This window comes from Mustela lutreola, chromosome 3 (genome assembly GCF_030435805.1).
Source record: "Mustela lutreola isolate mMusLut2 chromosome 3, mMusLut2.pri, whole genome shotgun sequence".
Lineage (NCBI taxonomy): Eukaryota > Metazoa > Chordata > Mammalia > Carnivora > Mustelidae > Mustela > Mustela lutreola.
The window spans coordinates 155,106,488-155,124,676 of NC_081292.1; the positions used below are offsets into that span (position 1 = coordinate 155,106,488).

Here is an 18,189-nt window from a genome sequence, read left to right on the forward strand (position 1 = left end):
TTGCTTGCAGCTTGTGTGGAACCTGATGCCAGGCATGGGGTAGGTTCATGGCCGCTGTTTACAAAATGAATAAATGACCGAAATGCTGTTCTCAGTGATCCCTGGTCTCCTGAATTAAGGCAACAAGTCACTCCTACTCAAAGAAACCAGCCTGATGGGGCATCTGGGTGGTGCAGTCGGTTAAGCACCCAACTCTTGGTTTCCACTTAGGTCATGAGCTCATGGGGATCCAGCTCATGGGGCTTCCAGCCCCACATCAGGCTCTGTGCTCAGCAGGAAGTCTGCTTGAGATTCTCTCCCTCTCCCTGCCCCTCATGCTTGTGTCCTCTCTCTCTTTGTAATAAATAAGGAAATCTTGAAAAAAGAAAGAGAAGAGATAAGAAGAGACGAGACGAAATCAGCCTGAATCACAGTGCTAGACCAGAGAGAAAATGCTTCCTTCTCTAAAGAGCACAAGGGAACCACTCTTCTTCCAAGTATGCCAGATGAGTAGGTCACACAGTCGGGACAACAGCTGTCACGGCTAGTGCTCTGTTATGGTGACAGGGTGCACCCATTCCACTCTCCCTCGCAGGGTGAAAGGAAGCAGCTGCGGGTCTCCCCGGCCGCGGCCTAGCTCCTGGTTACCAGCCTACAATGGCGGACTGTTCTTGCTTGTCAAACATTTATGGTTATCGAGACCTGACAGCACAAGCAGAAGCCAAGTATGTGAAAAACCCAGGGCTCAGGGGAGATGGGCCACAGTGAACTCTATCCCACCCGCTGCTTCTGCGGCCTCCACGGGCCCACCGGGTACCTGCCAGTGCCCCTGGCGTGCCGCACAGAACAAAGGTGGGACCCCTCTCCTGTTGGTCCGGGACACAGCAGCTCCGTGCTCCAGCAGCAGCTCGCACACCTCCAGCTTGCCTCTTCCGGCAGCGGCAGTCAGGGCTAGAGGAAGGTCACAGGAGAGGGGGAGTCTGTTAGTGCGGGGTGGCCCCAAGTTCTCCCGTCATCCTCCCACTGACAGGAAGACGGCTGTGCATACTCCCCGCCGCCTCTGAACCTGGCTGGGCTCTGCGACAAAGGAACACAGAAGAAATGACAGCATGCCAGCATCTGAGCCACGTCCTGAGATGGGCAACATCCACTTCTCCAAACACTCATTCTCAGAACCCAGCTGCCATGGCCAGAGGAAGCCCGAGCACCCCGCAGTGTCACTCACAGGGAGAGGAGCCTAGGCCTGTGTGTGCCTGACAGTCCCAGGTGAGCTCTGAGCAGACAGCGAGCAACAACCCAGCAAGCGTGTGTGTGCGCCGTCCTGGCGACGGATCCCCAGAGTCTAGCTCCACCAGGTAAAGCAGGTGAACAGAAGGGAACCTTCCCTGCCAAGCCCAGGCCACACTGTGGATTCAAGAGCCACTATGCTTTTGTTTTACTGTTTTACTTTGTTTTTTAGTTTTGTTTGTTTTCTCCCCATAGCAAGAGAGAACCAGAATATAGTATAACACACACACACACAGATCAGTATATTACCCAGTCCAGCCTCTTCCCTTACAGGCATACATTTTTCTTTCTTTCTTTCTTTTTTTTTTTTTTTTTTAAAGATTTTATTTATTTATTTGACAGACAGAGATCACAAGCAGGCAGAGAAAGAGGAGGAAGCAGGCTCTCTGCTGAGCAGAGAGCCCAATGCGGGACTCGATTCCAGGACTCTGGGACCACGACCTGAGCCGAAGGCAGAGGCTTTAACCCACTGAGCCACCCAGGCGCCCCAGAGGCATACATTTCAATCAACAAGAACTAGTTATTACTGAGGGAGCCAAGGGCATATCAAATCATCCTGTCTTTATGGAGTTGAAAAGCTCTGTAACTAGTCAAGATTCTGGATTAAGACTGTCAGGAAAGCAAGAGAAGAGGGTTGGATCGTAGGTTTTCTTGAGTGCTCGGGTGACCAGCCCAGGGAGATTCTGAGTGAGTGGCCCGCTGTCAGCACGCATGTTCTGGGGAGGTCAGCCAAGGATAAAACAAGAACAGTATGGAAGGAAAGAGAACACATCGAAAAGGTTCTCATGGGACCCTCACATGAGTGACTGTGCCCCATGATCCCCCATGTCATGATTCCTGATAGGGTGTGGTGAAAAGAGGGGTTTCATTGAAGAGGGTCCACTGCTATGTCTCATGAATCATCATCTAGAGGAGAGGACAGTGGTCGATTTGGAGGACAATCCCAAGCCAGGAGGACACGTGTCAGTGAGTAAAGGACAGGAAGGGGCTGTGGTGGGACAGCGAGGCCACAGGAGGCAGCACCTATAGGAGAGGCTCTCTTCCTGTTGCTGGCCTGTGACAACTTTGTTTTTAAATACAGCCTCATACTGACACATTTCCAGCTTCCAGAATAGATGGAGTGTTCCTACAAATCAGTAAGACATGTCAGGATGAAATCAGGAAAACACAGCACTAGGCTGTTGACTAGCCTAATGCCAACGAACTCATGAGCAGTGCGCAGCCTCGTGAGCCGTCCAGCGAACTGAAGACCGGGACGCACGACCACTGGCTGAAGACCCACCTAGTCCATTCCACAGCAGCCCCCCGCCAGGAGACACGTGCCTGGGGATGCCCTGTCATGCACTGAGGGACGTCCTCGCAGCCGCCCCAAACCGGAAGCAACTGCGTGGCCATCAGGAGTGGGATACATCAACAAACGATGGTCCGGTCCACCAGGGGAAGATCACACAGCAATGACAAACGATATGCAGCTGAAGGCCACACATGGGCCAATCTCACCAGCACATCAGCAGTTCAAGGAAACACCACACCACAGAACCCCAGGGTGAGGGGGCCTACAGCGCAGCAACAGAGCCCCACCCCAGCCTGGCTCCACCGCCCACCCAGGGTCTGTGCCCTGCTCTCCTGGGCACCCACAGGAGTGAGGCCCAGGGGAGCCACGTGCTCACAGGTCCTTCCTTCCACACGCACATCTCTGACCCTCTCCTCCTCAGACCCTCTGAGCGCAGACGGCTGTACCTAATCCAGCCCCAGTCGGCCTGGCCACAGCTCAGGGCCCAGGAGCCACACACACCCAGGGATGGAAACCTGACGTCTGGGCCTAATCTCCCCGTGACAAAGAGCAGTTCCTGTGAGAAACAAAGACGTCCCCTCAGGCCGTCTCCAGGGACACAGGTGCAGCGGGCCAGCAACTTCGCCTCTTGACGCAGAGGTGCCATGTCCGCCAGGCAGATACCTGAGCTCCGCGCCGTCCCAGGGACCTCATGCGCCAGCAAAGTGAGGAAGGCGGCGGGACTCGTGAGCAGATGTGTCAGGCTGTCCTACCCCTGGGGCCCTGAGGATGTGAAGGTCAGGCTGAGGAAGCCCTCTCTCTCCTTCCAAAAGGGAGTGAGCACTCACCTCGCTCCCGGCCCAAGTCCCCAGGCAGGGGATGCGTCCCCAGAGCAGCCTGTCATGGGGCGATCTCAATAATGCTCTCCTGTCATTAGCCAGAGCATTTCTGACAACAACAAAAAAGAGCCATGTTTAACGACAGTTGTCCTCTGCACTGCTGACTTTCTCAGGATGGAGAGGGGGAAGGTACTGCGGGGTCTTGAAGGCTGGTGCCTTTCCTATGTGTGTTACACAAAGAGGCTCACAGCCACTCATCATACAGTGAAACAAGTAAGTAAATTATAAATAAATAGCATAAACAGAACAGTATTTAAATCAGTTTTACATACCAATGCACTGCGTTTGAAAACCAGTGGTGAAGGCGATCCTTTCTATATCACACAATCTAAACCAGCGCGTCCTGGCCCTGGCAGTCCCCCTGCACGTCCCGCACAGTCCCTTCCTGCCGGGGCGTCAGTGTTAACTCCTGAAGAACAGGAGCCTTGGGGCACGTTTATGTGAGCTTTCTGGATGGATCAGAACATGACCACAGAGTGGCTGGCGAGGTGGGAGATCCAGGCGACGAGCCACCCCCTGGACCTGCTGCCCCTCTGCAACCCCCCTCCAGGCAGGGGTCTACTCTTCGCCCCCCTCTGGCTACAGTGACCACAGCAAGGACAGGAGGAACAAAGGAATCCACACGCATGCCTGAGGCAGGGTCATGGCCAGCAGATACACAGGACGCCCTGGGAAGGAGCAAACTCGGGGCCCTGGCGCTGGAGGAGATCTGAAGCAGCTCACTCGCATTCCATTATCTCGTGTCTGGTAAACAAGCCCCAACCCTGTTGTAAACAGGGCCTTAAGTCAGGACTTCTGGTGCAGCTGCTACTGAATCTTTGTCACAGCAGCCCATCAGAAAGTGCAGCCCCGCCTAAGAATAGGGCCACATGCTTCACGGAGGCTCCAGAGAAGCCTGAAGCCGGTGCAGCTGAGGAGATGAGAGCGCCCCCCACAGGCCTGGCAACGGGGCCGGACTCCAGTCTCTTCCTCTCCAGCCAGGCCCCTGTGTCCTTGTGAGGGACTTCTTCTGAAGAGAAAGCACCAGTGAGCATAGGCTGGTAGGCTGCGTCCACTGAACCTGCTCAGACCTGACACAGCCCACGTTCTGCACACACAGTCCTAATGAGGGGCTCGCATCTTCCAGTGACGGAGACCAGCAGGACCTGCATGTCCCTTTTTCTACTCAGAGTGAAGAGTTTTGGCTTCATCAAGACCCCTGAGGTTAGAGGGCACCTTAAGCTCTAGCAGCCTTCGAGGGAAGGACATCGTCTTCCGAGACAATCAAGACTGAAGAATGGTCAACTAGTCAACTACAGGCTTAAGCAAACAAGGTCAGGCAGGACTCTGTTCAGAAATGCCAACGACGCTGTGGGAAAGTCTGACCTCCGAGCCGACCCTGGCTCCGACGAGGGTCAGTGGACTCCGTCTGGCCAGAGAGAAGCGGTGAGGGGAGGAGGGCAGGAGCAGCGGCCGCCCTGGCAGAGGACCGCTGCCTGTCTTCTGGCCAACGGAGTCCGGAGACAAAGGCAAAAAGAGACGCTAAAACTCAATGTAAACATATGGCACTTTCTCTGACTCAAACCAAACACAAATTCATTTACTTGCAAATTCTTTAACAAGATGGCATTTTTCTAATGAAATTCCCATGAAAGCAAATTTCCTCTGACGATCCTGAATAATTGTACCTCGGCAATACTGTCCTGTCTTCGGAGCGTGAGATTTGTCACCACAGATGTTCATTTTAAGAAAACCCATTTACTCCCAGTAACACCAACTTATTAAAGACATCAGATATGGTTCTCTGGAAACCAGATCATTTGCAGGAATCCTTGACACATTAAAGTTCTCTGGACAGATGTGTGACTTACAAAAACTCCCCTGTCAACTTGCCAGAACTCAGTCATTCTGTGAACGGGGCTGTTCATAACATTCTTTGGCAGCTCTGTCCCTCAAGTACACAGGTGCAGGATGGCCAGAACTATGGATAATCATTCCCTCGCCCCCTTGGATGCTTCTGTCCCTAATTTAGAGACTTTGAGAGAAGGGTGACAGGTCTGTGCACAGCGAGGTGGTTCCCACTTCCAGAAAGCCACCTTTTCCTACATTCGTCCCACACTGAGCATCCACACAGCCCTCCCAGGCCCGAGGTGGGCACATGAGAAGAGTCTACACCTGCAGAGGGGCAGTCCCGCCCACCGGGAGGGCCTCAAGCACGATAGGGACAAAGTGGCTCTGCATTGCTTCCACACTGACCTTTGCTGGTGCATTATTTCCTAATATATTGGCTTTTCCACCTTTTATAAAAACGAGAAGATTAAAAAGAGCAAAGTCAGTAATGAGCAGGATTCTCATAAATGCCCTCTAGCTGCAACCAAGATGGAAACCGCTAGATGTGCCAAAGGCAGCGACGTCTGAACCTCAGCTGGATGCCTGCTGGGCTAACCCCACTCAGCAGTAAAGGAGAAGGAAAGTAAAGAGCACACACAATCCCGGAAGAGCCTCAGCTATTTTATCTAGAAGGTAAAGTGTACTTGGGGATTTTATGATTTTTTAAAATCTTTCTGGGCATGGCAGCCCCTCTCCCTTGATTTCCGACAACGGACAGGTTAAGTGGTGAGGAGGGAGGCCCCCATCCCCCTGCTGTGTTTGGCTTTCCTGTCTTTGAGTCTGGGCTGACTGACAGGCTGGCCCCAAAGTCCTGGGCCTGAATGAAAGCAGCACCAAGCCCCAAACAAAAGCCAGGCAACGGTCCCTGTTCCACCTTCTAGGAACGGAGCAAGATTTATAAAAGCCAAACCTCCTGGCCTTGCTTTGTTAGGCATTTGCTTCCCTCACTGAGGGGAAGGGAGGGCTTCTGTTCAAGAGAACAACTTGCCGACAGCTATAAATCCTTCATCTCCACAGAGGCCGGGCAGTTATTTGATCTAATCCTTAACAAGGTAAAGAGTAAAATGAAACACAAGAAAGATTATATTCTTACTGAAAAATACTACCGCACTGGGAGATGAGCCCCTGAGAAGCCTCCAGGTCTGCCAGCCTTGAACAAAGCCCTGCTGGGCGGGCTCCGCACCCTTAGGAGCGGGCAGCCAGCCCTACCCAAATGCCCCATGAGTCTCCTAACTCGTTCTGCCCCTGCAGCGTGTTCTCCTTTTGCCACAAGTTCCCCAGGATGGAGAGGAGGGCATCTGTATAACCAGGGGACAGGGGGCAACTGAGCATCACATAAAACGCAGACTCCCCTCCACATGGTCCCAGCTCCCAGTGAGCTACTATGGAGGTTAAAATAAGGCAGGAACCAAATCTGAGTAGCCAGGACACTCCTGACACGTTACAAGTTCTGTAGAAACACACTGTCCATCTCCATGGGAGGATTAAACATGAACCTCAAATGGTCAAGGAATTCAATGAGGAAATAAAAAGTACAACTGCCACTAAGCAGGACTCTCCATGTAACCCAAATCCGTTTCTGTCCCTCGTACCTGCAAAATAATCCCAACGTGAACTAAGGTTTTATCACTTAATCATCTGCTTCAATAATCTATTAAGACCAAATAAATGTCTAAGTAAGTAACATTAAATATTAATCAATTTATCCCAACCCTGGAAGCCTGCTGCAGTTGTTGAACACTTACAACAGCCAAGCTCTGGGTCAAACACTGTGGGTGAACTTTTATTCAATCTTGACAAGAATCCTTTGAACGAGATGATTGTTCTGTCCATTTTATTGAGGTGAAAGAATTGTTACATGATATGCCCTGAACCCAGACCCCATCAGTATCACTCAGGAGTTAAACCAAACAGCTGAATGAAGCTAGATCTATGCTCTCAACAGAAATAAGAAGATCCTGACATATTTTATTATTCTACTATGACACCTATAAAATTCTTCCTACACTGACACTTCATAGCCCTTTAAAGTCATAAATTCATTTAATACACAACCAACTTCTATGAGGCAAGTATCACTCACCTCGAATTACAAATGAGGAAAAAATGAGGCCCAGAGAAGTTAAGCAACTTGCCTGAGGTCACACAGCTAGTGGGAGACAGGAGATAGGATGTGAAGTCCAAGATCCTAAGTCCTCCACTCTTGCCTCCAGGAAGTTTTCTTTAAAAATAGTCAACTAATGAAGCCGACCATAAATGCTGTTTTAGACCAAGAGTGCCAGAAAATACTTTTCTTTTGAATAACTGTTAATCTTTCTCCCAAAGACAATAAGAATAATCTGCAATGACTATGTTCCCTTGGAACTCTGGTCACATAGCATCCTTAAGCCAAAACCGGAGCAGGAATACCGTGCTGCGCCCTCTGCCCTGGTCTTGACTTTAGTTTTTTTCCTATTCCTTCATATATTATTTCAAATAAGCCTCTTTAAATCCTTTGAGGAATAATGTGTACTATAAATAACATAAACTCAATTTAAGAACAAATTCCTAAAACGTGGACAACATAAATCACATTTCATGCAGACTTTGTTCTGAAGATCTATCAGAAGGACACAGCTTCGAACAGCTGTCACTTCTGAAGTGTGCTGAGAATGCTCACATTCTTTGATAGATCCTCTTACACACCAAATATTTAAAGCATGTATAATGTGTGGTTTTGCTGGGCAGGCAGTGAGGACAGTTATGTGCAGAACTCCGAACAAGGAGGCAGGGTTAAAAAGGGCATTTCCACAAAACCATTCTTTCTTTCTTTTTTTTTAAAGATTTTATTTCTTTAAGAGAGAGAGAGAGATAAACCATGAGTGGGGGGAAGGGAAGAGGGAAAGGGAGAAGCAGACTCCCTGTTGAGCAGGGCATCCCAAGCGGGGCTCGATACCAGGACCCTGAGATCATGACCTGAGCCAAAACCAAGAGCCAGATGCTTAACAGACTGAGCAGACCAGGTGCCCCTCCACAGAGCCATTCTATACAAGCTCATGTTCAGCCTAGAAGGAGGGAAGCAAGCAAGGAAGGAGCCACACATTTCAGTAAGAATTTGAAGGAACAATTGTGCAGACAACCATGCACAGTCCTCCTAGGACTGAAAGAATGAGCAGCAGTGGAGGTACAGATGCTCTAGGCACCGAAATGTAGAGTTTCTAATGCTGAAAAGTTTCAGCTGAAACTTTAGAAGCCAAGCTTCTAATGCTGAAAGCAGACCTTTGTTGTGGTTTTTTAATGAATAGTAAGGAACTACTCATGGGAAGGATGGACTCCATGCACAGCAAAAGCAACATTTTACACATGGTGAACAGAATCCCAGTCCATGGTCAGGCTACCAGCTCATTTGCACCTGAGGTGCACTGTGTGGGTTTTCAGCACGCCCCACTCCCTGCCCCCACCTCCCCGCAGGCACACACCGGTCAGCTGGTTTCTGCTGTCCTGCAAGCAGAGAGGAATGGCTCTCCACAGCGTACCCATGCCAGGGGCAAATCCCAGGGGTCTGCTAGAGCAGGAAGAAGGCAGGGTACAGACAAACCCAACCCCTTAGTTCTTATCCCCAAATCTCTCTCTACTCTAGGGTGACCTTCATGCCCATCTCCCCCCTTCCAGAGCCTGGGTTAGCCTCTCCTCCAGGGTCCTACATTACGAGGCTTTGTCCTCCCCTTATAGGGTCCTGGGTTAACCTATCCTGCCCCACTCCCAGGAGGGTCCTAAGCTACTCTCTCTTCCATACCCTCCAGGATCCTGGACTACTACCCTCATCCTGGTTTATTCCCCCCCACACCTTCTAGGGTCCTGGGTTACCCCTCTATCATGCTTTTAGGCCAAAGCCAATCAAGAACATCTACCTTTGTTTGGACTGACAAAATCTGAATTTCCACTAATCTTATGTACTCTCAAACACTAGCAGAGGAAGGAATGTCTTGACAAGGATATTCTCAAACAACAGCATGGTGAGATTCTGAGGACCTCCAAAAATGGAGTATCCTAGGTGTGCAGTAGCAAGTCACTTCACTTGTCTCAGGAGGATACATTTAGAGAAGTCCTCACCACAAATTCTCCACATGCCTCAGTGGCAATGGACAAACGCTTTTCCTTCCAGTCTGTCACCTGAAAATCTGCTCTGAGATGTCCATATATACATCAATGCCCAACTCAATGCCATAAGTTTTAAATGTACTCTAAACAGCGAACAAGTGACAGCCCTCCTCTCTTTAAAAAATGTCACGTAAAATCTGAATGAACAAAGGGTTGTTTTTTTTTAAATTAAGGTTTCATTTGTTATTAATTTGTCAGAGAGAGTGAGAGCACAAGCAGGGGGAGTGGCAGAGGGAGAAGCAGGCTCCTCCCTGAGCAGGGAGCCTGACAAGAGACACAATCCCGGGACCCTGGGATCATGACCTGAGCTGAATGATGGCAGACGCTCAACAACTGAGCCACCCAGACATCCCACAGAGGGTCATTTTTTAAAAAATTAACATATACTGTATTATTAGCCCCAGGGGTATAGCTCTGTGAATCGCCAGGTTTACATACTTCACAGCACTCACCATAGCACATACCCTCCCCAATGTCCACAACCCAACCACCCTCTCCCTACCCTCAATCCCCAGCAACCTTTAGTTTGTTTTGTGAGATTAAGAGTCTCTTATGGTTTGTCTCCCTCCCAATCCCATCTTGTTTCATTTATTCTTTTCCTACCCCCCAACCCCCCTACGCTGCATCTCCACTTCCTCATATCAGGGAGATCATATGATAGTTGTCTTTCTCTGATTGACTTATTTCGCTAAGCATAATACCCTCTAGTTCCATCCACGTCATCACAAATGGCAAGATTTCATTTCTTTTGATGGCTGCTTAGTATTCCATTGTATATATATATGTATATATATATACCACATCTTTTTTATCCATTCATCTGTTGATGGACATCGAGGTTCTTTCCATAGTTTCACTATCCACAAAGGGCCATTTTTAAGCCAACAGTAAGGCATCCTGTTTCCTGGGGTGTGTGCACCTTAGTGTAATAAGCTCAGCTGTCCATGGCCTAAGTCCACCTGCGATTCAGAGTTGAAGGTCACGCCTCCCCTGGGAGGGTGAGCAGAGCCACAAAGTGGGAAATTAAAGCAGTTTCAGGGAGAAAAGATGGCAACTTTGAAAACATCAAGGATGCAGTGCAACTCATTACTGAGCTTCATGGTCCAGCACAAAAACAGATGTGAGTAACCCCCTGCACCCAACACCAGCTGACAGGGCTAGACCTCAAATTCAAGTTCCAGAGGCAGCCAGGTCCTACCCAGAATTCTGTCCAGAATAAAGAGAACAGTGAGCCATGATTAGGACACATGCTACACCAACCTGCCCCAACCCGCCAGGAAAGGGAGGGCCCTGGAGCTGAAGAAGCTACCCAATGGACAGCAGAGGAGAGTCAGCTCTTTGAGAGGCAAATCAGGTATTAACAGCTTTGGCATTAAAAAAAACCATAGTATTTAGGGGGATCTAGGTGGCTCAGCCAGTTAAGTGTCTGCCTCCAGCTCAGGTCATGATCCCAGGGTCCTGGGACTGAGCCCCGCATCGGGCTCCCTGCTCAGCGAGGAGCCTGCTTCTTCCTCCGCTTTGTGTGCACAAGCATTCCCACTCTCTCTCTGACAAATGAAATCCTTATAAAGAAAAAAACCCATATTACTTACAATACTTAAACTTCTTTAGAAAGAGTTTACCAACCAAACTATCTTACCAACTGAAATAGCCTGAGCAACGTAAGAGAACATTTGACAGGAAGGATTTCAGTCAGACTTCTGACTTCCCTTGACAGGACAGCCCGTTGCAGAAATCAAGGAAGGGGAGCTCTGGGAGCGGTCTCCGACGCGCACAAAGCCCAGAGCCTTAGGCCTGTTGAAAGACCAGCTAGAAAGCGGTGGGAAGGGTTTCTGAGGGAACAGTGTGAGGGCACAGCACATGTGGGTGAGCAATGGAGCTGGCGGCAGAGGGAGGGAGGCATGGGGACGCGAGGGACACAAGGAGGGGCTGGCACGGGTGCTGGGTGCTATCCGCCACACCCACACCCCGTCTGGTCGCTAACAGCTATGTTCCTGCGTTTGCGAGCCAGCACCCTGCTCCACTTTCCACACGCGCACGGCGCTGCTGACTCAGACAAGAGTTTCTGAGCCAGCCCAGAATCCAGCAGGACACCACCTGTGCAATGACAGACACAAAGAAACTACAAGACTGGGGCCTCAGGAGCAAGAGGATCCTTACCTCTCCCTCTCCAGCAACAAAATTTGTCCCAAATTATTCTGCAAGGTTAATGTCACCTACCCTATAAACTATACGGTTTTGTTTTCTATAAACCCACTTGTTCACTCAGCCAGCACCCAAGTGACAAGCACCAGCCGAGGCTAGTAGCTCGAAGCCACCAGGCTGGAGAGCACAGAGTGCATTTCCAACATCACAGAAAGTTCTGCTGGACAACACCAGAATCAAGAGTCGCCATTCACACAAGAGACCAGGAAACGTCTGCCGTCCTAAAGCCCACAGTTTAGGGACAACAGCCTTTGATAAATAAACAACATCAACAACTAAATATATAAATGGCTGACTTGCAAAATGTCCCAACAGAGTCGGGGTGGGGGAAGGCTCTGCTTCAAGACAGGCACATAAAATGACAAAGGCTGAAAGAGAAGGGCCTCTGTCTCCCTACAGAGCAAGAGAAAATTTGACCCAACACCCAGGGAGCAGGCTCACAGGCTTGAAAGCAGCCTGCAGCCTGGAACCACAGCTCCTCGGACAACTCGCCATGGCATGCCATCACCAGTGAGGCATCTCCCATCATTTCAGTCTGAGCTCATTCACCACAAACACAGATATGGAAACAGTAACTCGGTTGGGCTGGGACTTCGTGGGAGCCAGCAATTACTTGTCATGACTGAGGAACGCCTGAAACAGATAACAGAAGCATCTGACAGGTTGGTGTCCTGTTCCAGGCTGCCCCGAGACCATGGGCCTGAGACCATCTGGCAGCGTCTATGAATAACTCTCATGGAGCAGAGGCTCAGAGGGGCTGTGGGTAGAGGCCCCCACCAGCCCCTCCCTCCTTGGTACCTCCGTGTCTTCTGATGGGTCCCACCACCTCTCCACCTGAGAGCAAGTGTGCAAGAGCACTCTAGAGTGGGACTCTAAATGTCAACCAAACATGAAAAGCAAATGGGCCCAGGTGTTGGTGAAAGGGAGACTTACATAAATTAAGCTCTCTGTTCTTAAAGGCAGTAGTTTTCTAAAAGCTGCAGGTTTACGGCAATAAACTTTCAAATTAAACCCTGTTATTATTTTAGATGAAAGTCTTTAAAATCTATTATACTTTCAACCTCAGATAGGAACCATCCCCTTTTGTGATGACATTTAGTGACTCCAGGTCTTCAGCAGGGAGATGCTCAGGGTACAGAAGGCACATGACTGTCCCTACTCCAACCAACCCTGCCACGACTGGCCAGAGTGACCAGAAACCTCCAACAGGACTGCTGTTCCCTGGGCTCCTTCCTCTCTGGCCGTCAGCTGTCATCGCGGATGTCCTGCAGCTTCTAATCAGCAACAGGCATGAAAACAACACTTTTGCAACATAAAGGAGATACACAAGGTGCTCAATGGTCTCTCCCGGCAGCAAAGTGGGGAAGGATTTTGTGCACAGATGTAGCTGCCCCACTTCTGGAACATGGCTGTGAGAGCAGGGAGGGGCAGGGAGCTGCCATCAGCAAACAGGGCGGCACCGCTGCACAGAGAAAGGATGGGAAGGCGAGCCAAACACGGGCCAAGGAGACCCTGCCTGGTGACCCCATCGATGGGTATCCTAAAGCCAAGCTGGCCATCGCTGACTGTCTACTGAGCAGACCTGTATTAACCTCCACAGAGGTTCAAAAAGAAATGCCGAACTGCTTTATCCATATGCTTCCAGTTACGCCCGTCTCCCTCCCACGTCCCCGACAGGATCTCTCTGGGGATGCTACCCTTGGGCTGTGCCTGGAGTCCCACAAGCTCCAGTTCAGAGTGCTTGAGATGCAAAGCACCACGGACCACATTCGGGAATGATGACCAAACACAGCCAGGAAGTAAACAACTTCTTTTACTTCCGAGGGTCGTCAGCGAACAGAAACGGGTCCCGCAGTGAGGCAGTCCACATAGGGATGCTGACCTCTGGTTCACTACAAAGCCAAGTCGTGCGCTGTGACCTGGCGGGCGCCACACTGCTACCTGCCACACAATATGAAAGTGGATGGACGCTTCTCTTTTGCCAAATTACAGAGCAGCCTGTACTGCTTGAACAGGCGGAAGAAAGGCTCCACGGAATCCAGGACACTAGTTAAACCTATGCACGTTCAGCCCAAGTGTAATCAAACCCCATCTGGGCCTGCCTTCTCCCGAGGTACCACAGCGAGCTTCCTAAGCCAGTCACATGGCAGCAGCCCCAGAGAGAGGGCAACCAGGAGGCTCAGGAGCGCAGGCCCGTACTCCCTGCTGGGCACTGGATGTGCTTCCCAAGTGTGAGTTAGCTGAGCAGTTCTACCCACTAGCGTTTGACTTACTAGGAAACAACTGGGAAGCATGTGGAAATACTGCACAGGTACAGACTGAAGGCAGACACAGGCATACCTTGTTTTATTGTACTTTACTGCAGGTCACAGACACTGTGTTTTTTATAAACTGAAAGTCTGTGGTAACCTTGCCACCGAGAAAGGGTTGTTTTCCAATCACAGTTGCTTACTCCATGTCTTTGGGTGACATTTTGTAATTCCTACAATACTTAAACTTTTCCATTATTTTATTTGGTGATCTGTGATCAGTGATTATGATTCACTCAAGGCCTAGAGGATAGCTTTTTTGGGCAAAGATTATTTTTTAATCGAGGGGTGTATATTTTTAAAGACATAATGCTATCACACACTTAGCAGGCTACAGTACAATGTGAACATTTACATGGACTGGAAACCCCCAAAATTCATTTGACTCGCTTCACTGTGTTATTTGCTTTATTGTGGTGCCTGGAGCTGAACCTACAGTATCTCCAAGGTATGTATGCCACAAGCCACAGCCTGGAAATGCATTTTAACACTCTCGGTTACACCGATTCAATAACAACTCATCACCTGGAGTCTTATCTTTTGAAACCCAACTCAGTCAAATGGAAAATTTCAAAGCAGCATTATCCGCACTCATCTGACAAGTAAGTGACTCAAATCTTCATCCGGATGTACTCACCTCGGGCTTCCCTCCCACACTACAGTTCAACACGATACCCCACACACCGATGAAAAGGGATTTAGTATCTTATAATCAGGACTTTAAGTAGTTCCCCACCCCCACCCCACCCCCCACCCCGGGGTTGCAGTCCTGTCCTCCTTCTGCAAGACTGGCTGCAGCCTTCCTTGCCTAGCACCATCGATTCATCAGAACACCAGGCTGGAAGTTCCTGCCCTGCTCAGGCTGCATCATTCACAGGAAGACCAGGCTAGTTCAGATACAGAAGACTCTATCACGCAGAAACTACCATCATATTTCGGTATTTCTAGCTGAGATTCATTAGATGTTGCAGGAACTGCTAGTCTAATTCAAAAATGATTTTACTGGTGTCAAGAAAAGTTTTTACTACTCATTTGGGAAGTTTTAAAAGCTCTACACTTCAAATGCCTCGTGATAAAGTAACAATAGGACTACATGCATCCCAAGTCATTTTTAAGATAATTCAGGCCAAAACGGGGGCTAGCCCATCAAGAAAGCTGGCCCAGACCACAAGCCGGGGAACCATAATTACCTGTTTCTCCCCACAGCGCATCAGTGCCATTGACGTCTATTTCGTGCTCCTTCTCCAGCCCCAGCAAGCACTGGACCACCTGTCAGAAGTGGCAAGGTGACTTAATGAGTTCTCAGAGCCATATGTGCTTATTATATCCCATGTATCAAAGGAGAGAGGGTGTTGTTTTTGTAACCATGATTATCTCATGCTGCACAAGGAGACAAAATATAATGAAAACTGTTTTCAAGCATAATTCATATGCTATTCACATTTTCACTTTTAGAAGAATAAAAAAAAACCTCAGTGAATTTCAGCAACATCGTTCAGGATTACTAGGCACTCAGAATTCTAATGAATTCCAACATGACCCAAATATGCCAGCCTAATCAACAAAGGACACGGGAGATGGTACAAAGTGCAGTTTCTGCATACATCGCCATGAGACAGGGAATCCGTTTTTTCACAAAGACAGAAAACAAAGCAAGATACACCTTTTCAATAAAATAAAATAAATAGTATCATCCAGATGGTTCTTCTACTGACAACATTCTTCTTCTTTTCCCTAGCTCTTTTCCTTTCTCCCTTAGCAAACAGAGCATTGGATCCCAAGTGTGCAGGCAGGAGTGCTGGCTCGTGGGGAAATGGCAGCACGTGAGCCCCAAGCCAGCGCTCACCCTGTGCAACAGTGCCAGGAGGAGATCGTCACAAGGCCCTTTTCCATTCTCCCAAGCCATAGTCTTTGTGGCAGGCTGCATCACGGCCCCAATATGTCCACATCCTCTGCCTGGAAACCTGTGAATGTTACCTTATAGACAAGAGGGAATCCACAGATGTGATTATGCACCTTGACATGAGATGAGTATCCTGAATTGTCAGGTGTACATCTCACAGAGACCTGACATAATCACTCAAAAGAGGGAAAGGAGGAACCAATGTCAGAGCAAGGAGATGGGATGAGAGAAGCATAGGTTAAAGTAACACACTTTGAATACAGAGGAAGGGGCCACTACCGAAGGAATACAAGGCTTCTAGAAGCTCTAAAAAGGCAAGGAAATGTTCTCCTCTAGATCCCCCAGAAGGAACACTGGCTTTCTGACACCTGAATTTCAGCCTTCAGACCTATAGAACTGTAAGAGAATAGGTGTGTGTTATTTGAAGACATGGGAGCTTGTGGTCACTTGTTTCAACAGCATTAGCAAAGGACTATATCCTTCAAGTCTTCTGGTGAAGGAGCCCTACCCCCTTCCCGGAGACCATTCCGGGCCCCACAGAGGCTGCTTCTGCACAGCCTTCCTCCCAGCCAGCTTTGAAACAAGTTGAGTATGACAGGAGTTAAGACAACGGTCACATCTATACATGGCATTCATTGTCCTCCTTATGATGATTTTTCATACTCTGTTCCCACACAGATTTAGGGACCACTTTAAAAAGGGAAAACATCACTATTTGCAAATGTGTGTATTTAACATGCTCTCAGTGCATCTACATATATGGCAATTGAAAAAAACACATTCATAGTTTTATTTTAAAGGAATAACTATACACCCATTATATAATAACATTTAACATATTGCTATAAAATATGTATTTTTGAAATGAAATTACTACTTTTTTCCAAAAATAAAATACATAGGTAGGTTGGCTGGCATTGTTTCATATTTTTGTAAATCTTTTTTACATGTCTTAAGAGAAGACAGCTGCATTCTCTTGTATTCCTGCACTTGTTGTGATATATCGTGCTGGCTTAAGTACACTATCTACCTGTACTTTTAATGTTTTAAATGCCACAATTAAGCCAGCTTTCAGTCCATACACATGTGTGCATGTGTGCACAGGGGTGTGTGTGCACATGACCGTGTGTCTGCCCTTGTGTCTTAAATGCCAGAAAGCCAGCCAGCCAGCTGGCTTTGGCTTCGCACCCAAATTTACTATAAATCATTGTGGTTTAGGATCTTACCAAATATTGGCAACTCTAATTGCCTGAAAGCAATAAAGAGTGAGAAAGAGGTAGAAGAGAACAGGTAAAATGTTATTAAGTCCCAGACCCACGGGTCTGGAGATGACAATTAAATCCTCAAAGGGAGAAATACCAGCACCTACCAAAAATAAGAGCTCTATTTAACTACTCCACGAAGCTTTCCTTCAGTGCAGGGACTACGAATGACAAACATTCTCACATGCTAGAACTTTCAAGTCCTATTTTTAAAAATGCTTCAAATACTCACCAACAATTTTAGAATTAGCATTCCACGTGATTATTTTTAAACCATCACAAGGACAAAAGAATGAATCAAAGGGAAAAACTGGAAGACAGCAGGGCCGGTGAGTAAACGTACAACAGAGGAGGAACTGGGACACTAACAAGGAGCAGAGAAGGAGTACCGTGCGGGCCCGCTCCTCACCGACCCTGGTGCAGAGCACGCATGCGCACTGAGACCCTGGACTCGGGGGTCTCTCCCGGGAAGGGTGGGACACCAGCCCAAGGTCTGAACACGCGGTCAAGCCAACTGCCATTTCTTGAAATCCTCATTTCCTTTCATTCCTTATGTGCATCACAGGCTAGCAACTAACTAAGAGGACCGGAAAAGGCACCCGACACACACCGGGCTGTGACTTCCAGTTTCCCAGGAGGGACCCCATAATGCCGACTCACCGAGCTGTGGCCCATGCTGGCGGCTGCCGTCAGCGCCTGCTGCAGGGCTTGGCTCTTCCGCAGCGCGCCCGGCTGGGAAGGGCCCGCCGACCACTCACAGGTCAGCAGGTACCGGAGAATGTCGCCGTGGCCCCTCAGTGCGCTGTGCACCAGGGCGCACTGGCCTTTCTTATCCAAGTGGTCCACCTGGGGGGCAGGAGAAGGGCCCGGTTTAGTATCACCTCCCCTCAGAGATCACGGGTGCACCCCAAATGAAGTGCACAAACCCCATCCCATGGCAGGTGCTTGTGGGGTTCCCATTCCAAGGCAACTTTCTCTAGAGCACTGACTCTCCATTTGAATGAATTTCTTGTAGTGAATGGACCCTAGGCCACTGGGACCCTTTGTAGATCTAGCAATCACT

The 18,189-nt window shown here is 48.9% G+C and overlaps 1 protein-coding gene across 10 annotated transcripts in view; it reads right to left on the minus strand.

Moving 5' to 3' along the window:
• The window catches only part of TANC1 (tetratricopeptide repeat, ankyrin repeat and coiled-coil containing 1), a 230,649-nt gene that overhangs the window by 12,973 nt on the left and 199,487 nt on the right, over positions 1–18,189 (minus strand). For all 10 annotated transcript variants that reach the window (XM_059167244.1, XM_059167243.1, XM_059167240.1 and 7 more), the window contains 3 exons: positions 17,787–17,972; positions 15,152–15,230; positions 797–930 (listed from right to left, as the gene is read on the minus strand). In XM_059167244.1, coding sequence (XP_059023227.1) covers positions 797–930; positions 15,152–15,230; positions 17,787–17,972 — 399 coding nt within the window. The remainder of the gene's footprint in view (positions 1–796; positions 931–15,151; positions 15,231–17,786; positions 17,973–18,189) is intronic.